This window comes from Gallus gallus, chromosome 1 (assembly GCF_016699485.2).
Source record: "Gallus gallus isolate bGalGal1 chromosome 1, bGalGal1.mat.broiler.GRCg7b, whole genome shotgun sequence".
In the NCBI taxonomy this organism is placed as follows: Eukaryota; Metazoa; Chordata; class Aves; order Galliformes; family Phasianidae; genus Gallus; species Gallus gallus.
Genome location: NC_052532.1, coordinates 80544338 through 80559572, shown reverse-complemented (window position 1 = coordinate 80559572; position 15235 = coordinate 80544338). Strand labels below are relative to the sequence as shown.

Genomic DNA, 15235 nt, shown 5'->3' with positions numbered 1-15235 from the left:
TTTGATCGTACCCTTGTATAAAACCCTATGTTTTAAAAAATTCCCATTTCCATACTCACAGCTTCTCTTCCAAATGAAAAGATTACAACGTAAGGGCAGGATTTGTAGCAGGCTGCCAGTGGTCCTTCCCTTTTTCCTTTGTGCTGGACAGTTTGGCTGGGCTGCTAATGAAGAGGAGTAAGAAAAAACAACCCCCCAGAAACCCCACCAAGGAAAACAACAACCTGCTGTCCTGCTCTCATCCCGATGGAAAGCTGTGGGGCAAGCCCTCTGTGTTGTGTTTATGCTTGCATGTGCTCTATACAAACTGGCTGTTTGCTCACATCTAAAACAGTGTCCTGGTAGCTCGATGCCTGCTCCTTGAGGGAGTGAGAGCTATGCCTGCCTGCCTCCTGCCTGAGCCTGGTGGAGACTTCAGTTGTGGTTGCCTGACAAGAGAATGTGGTTTTCCTGTTCCTAGGGGCTGCGGTCTCGTTCTCCCAGCTATACCAGGCTGAAATGCCACTGTAGTTATGGTGATCAAAAGGTATTTTTCTGCTTTGCTTGCTTGGTGCAGCCGCTGAAGGAGTTCCTTGTCTTGGCATCTCTGCTTGGCATCTCATCTCAGAGGGAGTAAGGAGACCTCAGCAACTTGCTGTGGATAGACCTGATGCAGCTGTGGGCTGGAGGCAGCCTTTAAGACAAAGCTGGCTGTGCATGGAGGGTTGCTCTCTGCAGTTCTTGCTCAGCTTCTTGTTGAGGTGCCAGAGCTTCCCAACTGGCTGTGGCATGTATTTAGCATGCCCAGAGACTTTGACTTGTTTTGATGCTCTGCGTCTGTTTTGCAGCACTTAAAAAACGTTTGGAGGAAATGAGTGTGTGTTGGGAGCCATTTAGTGAAATAACCCTGGGCTCGCTCGGCCCTCAATTAGTACAGCACCAATCTCTGACTCTCCCTGTGGATTTTGGATGCTTGGCTCGCCCTAATCTCTGATGCTATGGGTTTTGCCTCCATGGCAGGGTAAGGAAGTTTGTGCTCTGGTAGCAAACGTCTTAGTTCTTTCTAGGTGTGTGTTTAGGTCTGTATCTGCTGCAACACTGTGAGGAACCCCTGTGCTTTCAGTGGGTAAGAGCCCTGGCAAGCTGCCCTCCTAGCTCAGCAAGCAAAGCTCGAAGCTTCTAAAACCCTATCAGTGACACCGCTGCAGTCTTTTTGTGTCTGATGGCAACTTTGAGCATAGAGGTGTGACTTCAATCTCTTTTTTCACCACTCCCCTTCTTACTGTCCACCTTCCCACCACTACAGAAGACTCAGCACTATTTTTCCAGGAAGCAGTAGCTTCTAAGCTGGTATTCTGATGAAGTGAGGGGGCTTCCTTGTGCTCTCAGTATAGCACTGGCTCGTTTGCCTGTATATCCTCTAAAGGCAGTTTCAGCGTTGGTGTAGCTATGTCAGGGAAGGCAAATACAAAGCCGAAATGGCCTCTGAGTGAGCTGAGTGTTGAGACCTCAGCTACCAAAATCCCGTGTAGCAACAAGTACTCGAGCAGGTTGCTCATGACTTACCTTTTGACAGGGAAAAGCTGGCGGTTGCTGTGCTTTTGTGTCACATAGTCCCCTCCTCCACTTCCTTGGAGATCCCACAGAAGTTAATTCATTGCTGTTTGTTAAGGACTCGGCCTCTCTCTGCTGCCAAATGCCGCTGAGGTACGCAGCACTGCTGCCGGATCTGCTTGTTTGCTTTCCCTGCTGGCAGCGTGCTGTGACACGGCCTTCTTCAGGAGGAGGAGAATAAAGATGATAAAAACAAATGATTTCAACCCCCCCCCCCTCAAACTGCACGAAGTACAAAGCAACAAAAGTAGGATTTTTTCTGATACTGCCTTTACAAGGCTGTGGTCCTGTGCAAGAGGTCCTTTCTATGTCACAGGTTTTCGAGTCTGAACCGTTGCCTGAAAATGCTTTGCACATCCTGATCTGCTTTTCTGGGCTCTGGTATTTTGTTGTTATGCTTGAATTACATTTGGCTGCCAGATGCTCTTTGCAGGACATAAGGAAGGTCCTCGCTTTGGCCGTCCCTAAGTGGACAGTCTGGTATTGAAACTTTCTGTTCCTTTTCCTCCAACCTCTCCCCATTCTTCTGAAATCATGCATACGAGAGGCCTTCATCTGCTGAAGTGCAGAGCGAATGGATGCAGTGGGTGGATGTGGTGCTGAGCTCCTCCTGAGACACTTCTGCAGGGAAAGGCCTCCGAGTGCGGGCTGTGGGCCAGCTGCCAGTTCCCATTCCTGGCGGAGCCGCTGTGTGGGTGGGGAGGAGGCTGCCACCGAAGCACCTTGTTCGCTATGGCAGCAGAGTGTCTGGCCTGCTGTGGAAAATCTCAAAAGAACTGCATTTTGCTGGAGGCCCAAGGCTTTCTTAGCTCGCTTCTGGGGGCTGCTGTGGGTCAACAAGTGTGCTGCGTCCCTCTGCTGTGCCAGAGGTGGCCGCATCGCTTGTAGGGTTGCTTGCTGCTCTGCAGCTCCCACCTGCAGCAGGGTGAGGTTTCCCCTTGATGTGGGTGAAAAGGTTGAGCAACGCTGCCCAGAAGGCTCTGATTCAGCCTTCCCCTCGCCCTGGCTAATTGTGGTCACCCTTCTAATTTTCTCGGCCGCAGCACCTTCTCTTTAATTCTTCTTTTCTTTAAAAGAGAGTTTGAAGAGTCCCAATCCATCTGCCCCCCTCACCTGGTGGGCCTGTGAGGGATTGCATGGTAGGCACAGATTTCCTAAATAGAAATTTAGGAAACTGCATCAGTAGAAAATAATGGGGCTTTAATATTCAGGGCAGCGACGGCTGAGTTTTGCAATGTAACAGCTTGATCCTGTTGGGACTTTGGGCACGTGTGTGCCAGTGAATCAGAGGGGCAGGTAAGTCACTGAGGGGTAGGAACAACTGGTGACATTGTGATAACAGCCACCGTGGGGCCCAGGGAAAATGCGTATGCATTAAAGTGCATCATGCTCTCCTGTGCCCCAGCAGAGCCAGCTGGCCAGTGGAGCACTTCCCAAACATTTCCACTGCTTTCACTCATGTCCCAGTGCTGTCTGAAACCAGTGCTCTGCACTGGCAGGGTATAACTGTTCCTGTTTTTATCTTCTTGCTTCCAAACGTTGCATCTTGAGACAAAACTCATCGAGTTTCACCTTTCTTCCTGGGAAGCAGGCATGGAAAAACTCAGTCGTGTTTGAGTGCAGGCAGAAGGGGAAATTTATGCTGCTGCCACATGATTTCTTTTGTGAAATTTTGTTTTGGAGCTGCAACAAATCCACAGTAGGAATTGGGAGTTTGGCAGGGAGTAATAAACCGGCTGTGGGCGGGGGCTGTCCATCTGTAGGTCTTTGTTAAAGGAATATTATTTCCCTGATTAAACAGTGGCCTTCGTGCATATCTGTAGCCGAGTGCTTAAATGAAATTGCTTTTAGCATACCTGATGTGACAAAACAGACGATGCTGTGCCATAGCAGTGAAGGAGGAAGGTACACACTGAGCAAGTCTGGATTTGTTTGTCTTCCCCAGCATCTTGTAGATGGACTGCATCTCGACTTCATTCGCTGCTGGGTGGGAGATGGGCAACGAGATTGTGAGAGTGGCAGAGGTAGTGCGTGTGAGTTTGAATCACTGGGGAGTGATGTAGAAGTTAGTATTAGCACAAGGCATGGGAAAATTAAATTGCTCCTCTGGGAGCACACGTTGAATCAGTGGCAGTGATGAGAATTGAATGTAGGTCTTAATTTGTTCAAGTCTATTTTCCCACATTACTGTTCTTCTCTCTCTCTTTTTTTTTTTCCCTGTGTTGTAACACGTGAGAGTACTTGGTTGCTTTTCTTATGTCAGGCTTTGTTGCTAAGTGTGAACTTTACAAATAACTGCCAACAAATAGGTTGGCAGTTCCCTTATAATTTCTGTGGGTTCCAAATGAAATGAAGCGCGATGCTGCCTCGATTCTATCCTTTGCTTGGGATTTAGCAGGCACTACTGGGATAATCCATTCTCAGGCAGCTGTGCTCCTAAGGCAACGATCTTATCATGCTGCGAAAGCTGGAAAGATTGGGCTCTTGTCAGAGCTTGGATGGAGGAGATCTGAGGAGCTGCAAGGTGCGGCTGGAAATGACTCAAATGGAAAAGCATCTGCACTGAGCTGGTCCCTCTGTGCAGGCTGGCCACACAAAGCCAGCAGGACGCGCTGATCCCCAGCCTGGGCATGCCAGGGGGCTGAGCACTGTCTGTGTTTTGCCATGCTGCAGGTAGCCTGGCACATCACTGCTCTGCCCTTGCTCAGGGCTTTCCTATCGTCCTCCTGTTGAGGCGCGGACAGAGACATTTCTAGCATCCCAGACAAGATTTCAGGTCCCAGGGAGAGCCTCAGTATTTAATATTCTGTGCGTTGCACAATTTCATGGGTGTGACAGCCTTGTTCTAAATAACATGGCTATTTCTTCTTCCATAAAACTTTTATTTTAAAAGGAAATAAAAGACCTTATTGCATTCTGCGAGTTTATCTTCTCTTGTTCTTTTTCCTCTAGCATCCAGCGAGCTGCACTGGTGGTTCTGGAAAATTACTACAGAGATTTCCCCGTCTACAACCCAGCACTGTTAACAGCCTCCAAATCCCGTGCTGCCAAACACATGGCTGGCCTGAAAGTCTACAATGTTGATGGTAGGTGAGGTGAAATGTAGTCTCTGAGAATGGGTGGGATAGGGATGGGATGGGCTGCCCTTATGCTTTGTTGTGCACACATTCTCACCTTTTTGCTTTGCCAAATCCTTGTCTCTTGCTGGAAGTTTTCCTAACGGTGCTGGGGTTGCTGGTTCCAGATGACTTTACAGATGTGTTTAGCCCACAGAAAGGCTTTTGTCTTTGCCAGGTGAAAACAGCCAAGTTTTGGGTCAGGCTTAATGATTACGTGGCTTGACAGAGTTTCTTGGCACCGCTGCGTGTTTCGGGCAGCCTCTGCTTCTTGTCACCCTTAGGTCATCTCCTTGGTTGTGTTAGTACAATAAACGCAACTTTTAACCTAGATCTGTTCCCCAGTCGTTCACTGCACAGATGCTGTGGGCAGCCTTCAGGAAAATTGAGGAGGTTCATACCAATGCGAGGAGGAGCAACTGTGTAAGCATCGGTTGACAGGGAAAGAAATGTTCGTCAGGCTTGCAGCCTTAGCAGTAAATTGACTGTACTTCCAAGTCATCGTGATGCTCAGCAGTTTGTGGGGAAAATGCCAAGGCAGATAACTATCCCCATGGAGCTTTACTGTTCTGCAAACCTGTTTCAGGCTCTTGGGCTTTGAGGATATGTGTGGGAGGATGGCTGACTGGATCCATGTGGGCACTCGAAGCAGTGAAAACTGGACTTAATCATTTGGCACTCTGAAGCTCTGTCAGTAAAAGCTAGGCTTGATAAGCAGGGTGTGCCCAACCATCTGAGCCTCCATAAAAGTGTGCGTTCCTTTGATGGAAGAGCTTTGATGGAAGTTGCATGGGGCAGCTTCTTCAGTGAAGCACAGCTGAAACCCCATGACAAGATGTGGTAAGTCCTACATATAAATAGGTTTGTATTGAAAGGCTTTGAAAGCAGGAAGGAACTAATAGGACTTAGCTGGGCAATGTGGCTTTGTGTCTGCTGTAGACACTGAAATATGAACATCGGTCAATGCAGCCATGTGTCTTGGGTTTTTCCTTTGCCTTAACAAGGCTACAGTGTCTTTTATTTGTTTGTTTGTTTGTTTATTTTTGGTAGTTCTAGAAGTTTCAAAACCTTATTTGCAGTTTTTCCCCAAACCTTATGTAGCATTTCAGAGTCCATAAAATCAATTGTAGCCAATTGCTCATTCTCAGTGAGGCCCTGTGTATGGAAAGTGAGAGCTGCCAGATCCCATGGTGTCTGTGCACTGTTCAAACCATGCTGCAATGGGGACGTGCTGTTCCCATGACCGGCTTACTTCTGGTGCAGCATCTCTTTAAGAAGTAGCAGGGTGCCTGATCCTGTAACAGTTACTGGGGTGTCCCAAGCTTGGAGGAAAAATTGTCAGTCCAGTTGCATTAGAAGTTTCGTGAGTTAACAGCTCCTAAACTAGTTGAAATATGAGGAACCAGAAATGAGCTCCAGATATGGCTGGCCAGGCTTTCTTAACGGCAAGCCGATGAGCCTGGTAGGGCCTCAAAACTTGCACTTTCCATTCTGGGGCAGCACAGGATCCCTGGGCTGTTCCTTGTGCAACACTTCTGCCTTTGCAGATGTGGAAATCTCAGGCTTAGAGGCATATTCTTCAGAAGTATTCCCGTCCTCTTTACAAAGAGGAGTGTAGTTCTGGCTGCAGCTTGCCTTGGCATCTTGACAGTCTTTTACACCCTCTGTGTGAAAAAACAGTAACGCTATTAAGCAGCTTAATTTATTGGCAGCTTTTGTATTTGATGTTGTAGCAGCCAGGAAGGAAAAACATCTTGCTGTAATCTTATACAGAGTGGGGAGGCTCACCTTCAAAACCTGGATTTCCATCACCAGGCATAGTCAAAGAGGCTTGTAATAATTCTAACAAAATTTGGGAGCCAGTGTCTCCCTCGAGTAGCATTCTCCATTTCAAGTCTGTGAAACAAAGTCTGAAGTGTTCAGACTCCTTAGGAGCCATCTGTTTGAATGATGGGGCTTCCTACTGTTGAGCTGCAGGCTTCTGTCTTGGAAATCGGTTTGTGATTTTTAGGAAAAATAAATAAAAGCTGCCTTTGCATAAGCAGAATAATTTAAGCATGTCTGTGCAATTGATGGGCCTTAGTCACTGCCAGGTAAGAGCAGTTGGGAACACGGCTCTCTGTGGTTTGGAGGCTCTCTTAGGCTTCCCTTTCTTATCCTCTATTGGGTAGAAGAGTTGGTAAACTCATCAAGGGTAACGTTTTCTCCCTTTCTACCGCATCTCTGCCCAAACAGCCAGAGCTGGGAACTTCTTAGGCCTTTCCTGCACTGTACGGTCACTAATTAAGTGATCCTCTTTCATTTGCTGGGGTGTTAAGGAGCAGATCGTGGATTCCCTGCTCAGGGAGTAGAAGCAATAGAAGAAGCAATAGAAGCTCTAATAGCAGATGCTGCTCTGGAGCTGCTGCATGCATAGACCCCAGCCTAACCTGTTGCACACCTGTTGCTCAGAAAGCAATCCACCCTTCTGCAAACCTTGGTGCTTTGTCTGAGGGTGGTTCTGCTATCTCTGCATCCTGCTTTTCTTTTCCATGTGTGACTGCTTGGACTTTGGTTTTCATTCATTCGTATCTGTGTCTCTTGATGTTCTTGTGTTTGTCTTTCTCCTCTTTCCAACTCCATGCTTCTTCTGTTCTTACACTGTTTTGTTGCTGAAACGTGGGGCATTCCAGCTGTCCTTGCTGTCAAACTGAAAGCCCATATCATGGATGGTAAGTTGCATCCTTGGCATGCGCATCTTACCTGCCTTTGTGCGAGATCCCAACTAACTTCTCTTTTCACCGTCATCCTTGGAGCTAGGAAGAAAGCTCCTCTCCAAGCATGTGCTGTCCAGCTGGGTTTCTACAGAGCTCATGAGGACTGGGGAAGCGTTTATAGCCCCAGCTGAGTAGACGGGGTAGGGGCAGAGTTGTGGCACGCCTGCGGCAGGTGCTTTGGGGTACTGCTCTTTCCCAGCTCCTTTCTGTGACAGTAATGCCCGCCTTCTTGTCTCCTCTTGTGGAAGGCCCAGGGAACAACGCCTCGGGGCAGTCCCGTGCCATGATCGCAGCCGCAGCCCGGCGCAGGGACTCCAGCCACAACGAGCTCTACTACGAAGAGGCCGACCACGAGCGCCGAGTTAAAAAGCGCCGTGCAAGGTAAAGGTGACCTTTCCCCGGGGTCGATCCTCGGTGCTGCTCAGCTGATGCTGAACCACTCTTTAGAAGCTCAGTCGTGATAGACTTGCTGAGCCTGTTGAGAGAGAGAGGGAGTTTTGATTAAGGGCTGGGGGGCAGCTGTAAATCTGTCGCGGTACGCGAACATATGAAACCCAGATGCACAAGGGACAGTGACAGCTTGAAACTAGAGTTATCTGAAGAAAATACATAAGCAGAGCTTGTGTATATTGTGCCAGATAAGCTAATGTGATGTCACGGATTAGGGAACGGTCCAGTGCTTGACAAATCCATAGTTACTTGTTGTAGGAAATCCCATTATTTCCCCCGTGCTCAGGCTTGTCATCTCTGCTCAAGTAATCCAAGGGCAGAGCTGGTGGAACAGTTGGTATTGCCTCTTCATGGGAGAGGAAAGAGTATGTTTTTACAGGCAACTAAAAGGGGCGGTTTGCCTGTCTTTTACAAATGAACTGGGGGGGAAAGGCATGACCAGGACTGCCTCTGTTTTATTTTGGAAACGAATAGGTGTTTTCTGCCAGTCGCACTTAGGCTGTGGAGTTAATGTTTTGGTGAGGTGACCCCCAGAGAGTTTGTGGCTCTATTTTCTTGAGAGCCTAATTACTGTTTGTAGTTAACACACCTAACGTTTTGAGGGGAGCTGCATACAGACAGGCACCCCTGTGTTTGGAAGGAATGTGCCATAACTGGATGGAGCTGGCTTGTATTGTGTTTTATTTTGGCAGTTGATATTTCATTGGGAAAATGTTGGCACAGTGTCCCCCTAGCCTGATTTGGTCTGACCTATGCTCTATAGCTGCTGTTGGTCAGGCTCTCTTCCAGCCGTGGGGTAATAGGACTTTAAATTTTCTGTGCAGCATAGCATCCTAATGGGTGCGTATCTCTCTTTCTTGACGAGGCTGGTTAGAGAAGCTGCTTAGTCAGAGCAAAACCATCAGTCACTAGAAGAGCATGCCAGATGTTACAAAGAAGGAAGGTCAGAGCTGCAACAAAAGGACACAAAGAGATTAGAAACTGATTTCCACTGTTCCCCAAGTCAAATTAAACAAAACTTACAGGGGTCAGGGCTTCTCGTGCTGTTCTTTGTATACAGCCCAAATGCAGCATTCTGTACTACTGCTTCTCCTAGCTTTAATATACATTGGGTAATGGCATAAAAGTCACAGTAATTGGTGACTGAAGTGTGAAACACATCCTGTCTAGAGAGGCAAAATAACTTTGTCGGGTGGCTCTTCCATTATTGTTGCTTTTTTCCCTATGACTGCAGCGTAGTCCCTGACTTGTTAAATTCTGCTGGGCTTGCAAGTGTCATTTGGCATGTTTGCCTTTTTATATTGCGTTCTCGGTGTTTGCTCACCTGTGCCAACACAGGAATGGTTTGCAGAGGATGTCTTTGGCTGCAGCGTTAGGAGGGTAGATGGGGACCTCATCATTGTTCAGTGGAGGGTTACAGGGCAGTCATCCAGAAATGCGAGGTCTGCTCCCACTTGGTGTAAATCAGAGCAGGCCGCAGCTGGTGAGCACAGTCTTACAGCACTCTATGTCCTGGGTCATGCTAGTTTATAGCCAGCCTCTTCCTGACATAAAGCTGCTGCGCTCTATGCTGGAACTGCCATTTTCAAAGATACGCTTTAAACACAAGGGCAGCTGTGTCTTGTTCAAGTCATGTAACTGATGTTTATGCTGTGTTGGCAGAACCAAGTACGACATTGAGGCTTTTAAAGTCTTAATCCTGGTTTATGACCCTCGGTTTCTGGATGGCTTGGGCAAGGAAGGGAGAGCTGCTGTCTACCTCACAGATCGTCAGCGGAGTGGATTTTATGTAACTTGTGTGGCAGACAGTGAGTCAGTGGTAGAGATAGGAACTGGAGCTTGCATATCCTGACTCCCAGGCTCTGCCTTAACTACAGACCCATCCAACCTCTTGTGTTGTGACTCTTGCTGTGCTGGTTTTCTTTTTACAGGCTTGTGGTTGCAGTAGAGGAGGCTTTCACTCATATCAAACGCCTTCAGACAGAGGAGCAGCAAAAAGCTCCAGGAGAGATGATGGACTCTCGAGAAGCAGCCCAGGCAATCTTCCCGTCCATGGCAAGAGCTCTGCAGAAGTACCTTCGCACCACCCGCCAGCAGCAGTACCACAGCATGGAGAGCATCCTGCAACACTTGTCCTTCTGCATCACCAATAACATGACACCAAAGGTAATGTGCTCCTTAACCCTAGTGTAGGGCAGGAAGGATAAAGGGACAGCACATGTATGCACGGGGCAGGGAATTGCTGGAGAAAGCGAGTGGAGATTTTTATATCTGCTCCCTGTAATGCAATCAGCACTCTGTAGATTGCATCAGGTCTTAAAGGGAAGTGGTGTTTCCTCTGAAGCACCTTCTTTTTAGCTGAAAGTACCCATGAGATAATTAGCCATTTGTTCTGATATCCAGTTCAGCACTGGAGTGAGTATCAAAGAAGTGTCCAAGGCGGTGGCCCTGAGTCATGGGCAGTTTTCCCAGCTGGCTGACTGATGGAGATAGCAACTTGCAAAGGACATTTTTCTTCTTTTTATCTCTTCCACACTACTGCATTTTGGACTGCTTCTAATTATAGCCTAAATCCCTGTCTGACAGTGTTTGTAACTCGTGGTCTGCCTGGTCAGATGTCAGTTTGTTGCTTCACACCCTGACTGCTGAACTGCAAACTCAGGGAGGGACTGAATGATGAGGGAGATGGGTCACATGGTCCTTCAGTATCCCCCCTCCCACTCTATGCTTTCCCCCCTAATAGTATCCTGCAACCACCATGCTGAAGAACACAACCCAAGGACAGAAATGCAGTAATTCACTCTTGGGAATTTACCCAGGTCTTTCTGTGCTGAGTGTGGAAATGCTGTGAAGCAACAGAGGCGGACCCTTTCACTGGGATCCACATGGGATCTCACTCAGAGGTGCAGGCGGATGGTTTTTCTGCCATTAAGATAGCAAAGGAGAGGGGAACGGATGTCTCCTGAAGCCCAGAAGCTGAAATAACTTCCTGCATTGCAAGCCGGTGCTCACAGAGCTGTATCTAGAGAAAGAAAGAGAGCGTGGAAGCAGACAGAGTCATGAGGCTGCTATATCCCTGGTGCTAATGTGTTCATTTTCTCGCTAGGCATTCCTGGAGCGTTACCTCAGCCCCGGCCCAACCCTCCAGTACGACAGGGATCGCTGGTTCTCCAAGCAGTGGACACTCGTTAGCGAGGAAGCAGTCACAAGCGGGTTGCAAGACGGAATTGTTTTTGTCCTCAAGTGCTTGGACTTCAGCCTTGTTGCTAATGTGAAGAAAATTCCCTTCATCAAACTCTCTGAAGAGTTCATAGACCCTAAATCTCATAAATTTGTCCTTCGCTTACAGTCCGAGACTTCAGTCTAAGGGATTCTGAGGGTGGGTTGTTTAGAAATGTTTTGGTTTTTTTTTTTTTTTTCACTATTGTGCTTTTGGGTTTTATTTCCCCAATGCTGACTGAAACTGGCAGATGATGGACCAGTAATATTTGACCATCTGCACTTTATTTGGAAAGGGGTGGAGGGAGCTGGGATATCTTATCTAGAAAGGAATATCTTAAGAGGCGACAGGGTGACTTGGCTTGGTTAGCTCAGCCTTGGAGACAGAACAGATTTTTTTTTTCCCCCTTTCCAGGCGTATTGTAAATCTCACGCTGTCTTTCTCTGCACAATTGCAACGTCTGTATTTCTGTTGGAATGCTGCCTTACACCCCGTGTGCGTGTGCACTTTGCTGTCTCTGCTTTTGCTACCTGTATCTCTTTCTGAGAACAGGCTGCTCACCTCTCCACTACAGAAGTCTGCTCGTACAGAGAGAACTTACAGTTTCTTTTCATGTGGGAGTGGGAGAGCGTGAGAGGTTTCCTTCTGTCAGCTACATAATCGTAAGACTGGAGATGTGTTTATTTTTTTTCCTACTCTCTGTGTGTCCTCTTATCAGTGCTGGACCCGTGTGAACGCAGTGGGATGGTTCTGCCGTCTGTTTCTGTCTCTGTGAAGTTGCTTGTGTCAACCTGGATCAGCCCATCTTGCTGCTCTTCCAAATTCTTTTTAGCAGTGCTCGTTAGTGAAACAGTTCTGCATGCCACAGCTCCCTTTCCTCTCACTATTCCGTCCCTCCTGCTTGTCCCCCTCCTTTGCCAGGCGCTCCAAAGCTCCCCGGTCTGCTTTCCAAACGTGTTTCTCCAGCCCCGGTGCCCTCGGGGTCTGCCTTACCGCTTCTTCCTCTCACACCTGCGGGGGCTGCACATTTGCACAGGGTGGGTAAGTAGCTGGCTCCTTCTCACATGCATCACAGACACTGCTACGTCTGCAGCCCTGCAGAGGGGAAGAAGAAAGCGCGCAGGAATGTATCCCTCGATATCCAAGGGCTTCAATGTGTCTGGAAGACAGACGGGCAAAAACACTTCCCTCCTTGAGGAGGGGAGCCAGGGAAGGGCTGGCTCTTCTGCCCTCCTCTTGCTTTGAAGAACTGCTGCGATCTTGAAACGCTGCAGCGTGTCCTTCCCCACCTTCCGCTATAGCTGGGAGATACCAAACTGTCTGAATGCTGAAAACCTGCCTACCTTTCTTGGCCTTTTTCTGCTGCGGGGGTCTCTCCGTTCTCAGTGCCAGGATAGCCTGCTGCTTCTCTGTTCTTGGGAGAGATGCTTAGCTCTTAAAACTGCAGTTTTGTCTTGAAAGCCTTCTTTGCCCATCAGTGCGTAACTTCTGTGTTGTCTGAGTTTTGTGGGGTTTTGAAAGGTTTCTTTGTAAGATGAGCCTGTCTGGGATGCTAGCACTGAGCATTGTGTGACTCCAGAGCCATCTCCAGGCCTGGTGGTGACCTGTCTTCAGGCAGGGCCCCTCCCAGAGGCCCTGAGCTGTGGTGGCAGATTCGAGTGGAAATGCTGGATTCATCCTGCCCAGTCTTTTGCCGTGCAAAGATCTGTATCTAGAATGAGCCAACCTGCCTTTCACGGAGATCTCTTACTGCAAAGTGCCCTGTTGGCAAAGTACAGCCAATGCCTTTCACTGTGTTATCTTCTGTGGGGGCCCATGATAGCTCCCCGCAGGCCCTTTTGCCTTCCCCAGCCCTTCCTTGGGCTCCATCATCAGTCCACTGGGCTGCTTCCCTGCTCCAGCAGCAGTAGTTGAGAAGGAGCCACATGTCCAGCAGCACCAGTTGGTCCTCTTGGGGTCAAGGGAGCTACCAGCCACCCGAACTCCCTGGTAAAGGAGGGTCTCAGCTGGAGATTCCCGCCAGCTAAGTATCACCCCTGGTCTCTGCAGCCTCCTGCTGCTGGCAGCTTTCATCTGAATGTGTAATACCTCCATCCCGTGGTCTCTGTGTGATGTGCCAGAATTGGCTGTGAGGAAACAAAATGTGCATGATGAGACCAAGCCTATCTATACCCCTTAAAGCATGAGAAGTAGGTGGAGTTTTCCTTGTCTAAACTCAATGCCTGAGTTTCTTCCTGGGTCAGACTTTCTTGCAGTCTGTGTCTGTACAGGGATTTTTTTACTGACTGTGGCCTTTGCAGTATTTTAGTTTGGAAAAACACAAATTTATTCCCTCCTTAAAAACAAAACAAACAAAAAAGGTGATGGAGCGTATAGTATCTCACACGTAGCTCTCCTAAAGATGTAAATATTTGGCTTTTATGGTGTGCATTACCAGCCGGGGCAGGAGAGACTGGGAGTAGCATGGGCACTACAAAGCACTTCTGCCTATGGTTGAACCGGCTTGGATGTGTGCAGCCAGAGAGAGAACTGCTGTGCCGGGGGCTTGGGCGTGCCCCACGCATGGGAGCACCTTGGTTTGGGCACTGCTCCATAAAACCTTCCTTTCCCAGGATTTCCTCTCCCCGACGAATGGCCTGTCTGACAGTGTCTGCTCAGGAAACTCATGTCTTCATCTTCAGTTGCATCGAATCCTTGAACACGTGGAAAGCCAGATGGAAGCAGTGCACGCTCACTCTGGGTCTGCTTCCTAATCTGTGCTGCCTTCTCTCCTGTCAGCAGGGCCAGCTCCTGCTTTGAACACTCTTCCCAGTGTCGAGGTGAATGCTTTGCTTAATAAAATCTTGAGGAGGGAGCTTCACCTCTCAGTCTGCTTAATGCAGAGTTGCAACCTGTTCCAGGCTGAGGACAGACTGTAAGGGAACGTGAACTCCTGGGTATTCCCAGGTTTTTTTTAATGATTTCTTATTTCTCCGGCTCTCTGGGGGCTTGTTTCCCCTTCCCATGCAAAATCAAGGGACCACGATCATACCTACCTCACTGGGGTGTTGTGAGGCTAAACTCAGTGCATCACAAAGTGCTTTGAAATCCACGTATAGATCCGTGGAGTCTGTAGGAACTCAGGCTCTTTGTAAAAATCCTAAGCAGTGAGAGCAGACTGGTTTTGTTTAATTCTGTTTATAGCCAGCTAATGAGTAAGAATTGAGTCACAGGGAACAAAGCTCTGATCCAAATCCTGCAGTCCTTACTCGTGGAAGGCCTGCCAAGAGCTGAGCGTAAATAAGGCTTGTACAGTTTGCCAGCCGAGCACAGGCTGCTTCCCTCCAAACGCCTCCTATTCTGCACCATCTCCTTGTGCATACATCTCCCTCCTGTTTCCCAAGCCTGTATGTTCTTACCTAATTGAGAAGTGATTTTTAGAAATGAGTGCTTTTTGAGATAACCCTGTTTGTAGTGAAGCTGAGCCCGTGCCCCTCGGCGAGGACCTTACGCTGGACCATTCAGAAGAGTGCTGTGTTGGCCCACTCCTCTTTTCCATGTGTGATTCTCAAGTATGCTGCTCAGACAGTTTAAAAACTCATATTTGTTACAGCCTAAATCCAAAACCATGCTGAGATCTTCCAAAACCAGATGCAACGAAGACTTTCAGCTGCTTCAAGGCAGATGGAAATGACTGGGTTTCCACAAAGGCTGACTCTCTCTTTCATGGCTGAAGAGTGGAAAGTTAGGATTTCTTGCAGCTTCTAGGAGCACAGGGGTAGTAGACCTTGGCACCCACACACCCTGCACGCAGCAGAGTATCTGCTGAGGGTGTACCGTGCATGGAAGAGTAGCAGAGCAAGGTCAGCTCCAGAGTACACCCTGCTTTGGGGTTGTGCTTGACTCTTTCAAGGCAGCAAGAGAAATCCACTCTGGAGTGGCATCTTGGAGACAGATTTCAGCTTTTCCTCTGGTGTTCTGCTACCTCTGAAGTCTTCGTGCCAGCAGATCCAGTCATTCCACCCCGCTAGCTGTTTTCTATTGAGTTCTCTGCTGAGGAAGAACAAATACCAGGTGGGATGTGAGGTGCTGGCCGATGTCTTGGAGCCTGAGATAGCTTG

At 48.4% G+C, this 15235-nt stretch overlaps 1 protein-coding gene across 11 annotated transcripts in view; it reads left to right on the top strand.

Annotated features, from left to right (window-relative positions):
- The window catches only part of VANGL1 (VANGL planar cell polarity protein 1), a 38838-nt gene extending 24490 nt beyond the window's left edge, over nt 1-14348 (top strand). For 7 of the 11 annotated variants that reach the window (XM_015294796.4, XM_040645984.2, XM_025143593.3 and 4 more), the window contains 5 exons: nt 4546-4679; nt 7382-7420; nt 7714-7846; nt 9847-10081; nt 11022-14348. In XM_015294796.4, the coding sequence (XP_015150282.2) occupies nt 4546-4679; nt 7382-7420; nt 7714-7846; nt 9847-10081; nt 11022-11282 (802 nt within the window). In that variant the 3' untranslated portion in view covers nt 11283-14348. Of the gene's footprint in view, nt 1-4545; nt 4680-7381; nt 7421-7710; nt 7847-9846; nt 10082-11021 lie in introns of all 11 variants that reach the window. The other 4 variants (XM_046943659.1, XM_046943665.1, XM_046943672.1 and 1 more) reach the window with 2 other exon arrangements.
- The last annotated feature ends 887 nt before the right edge of the window (nt 14349-15235 follow it).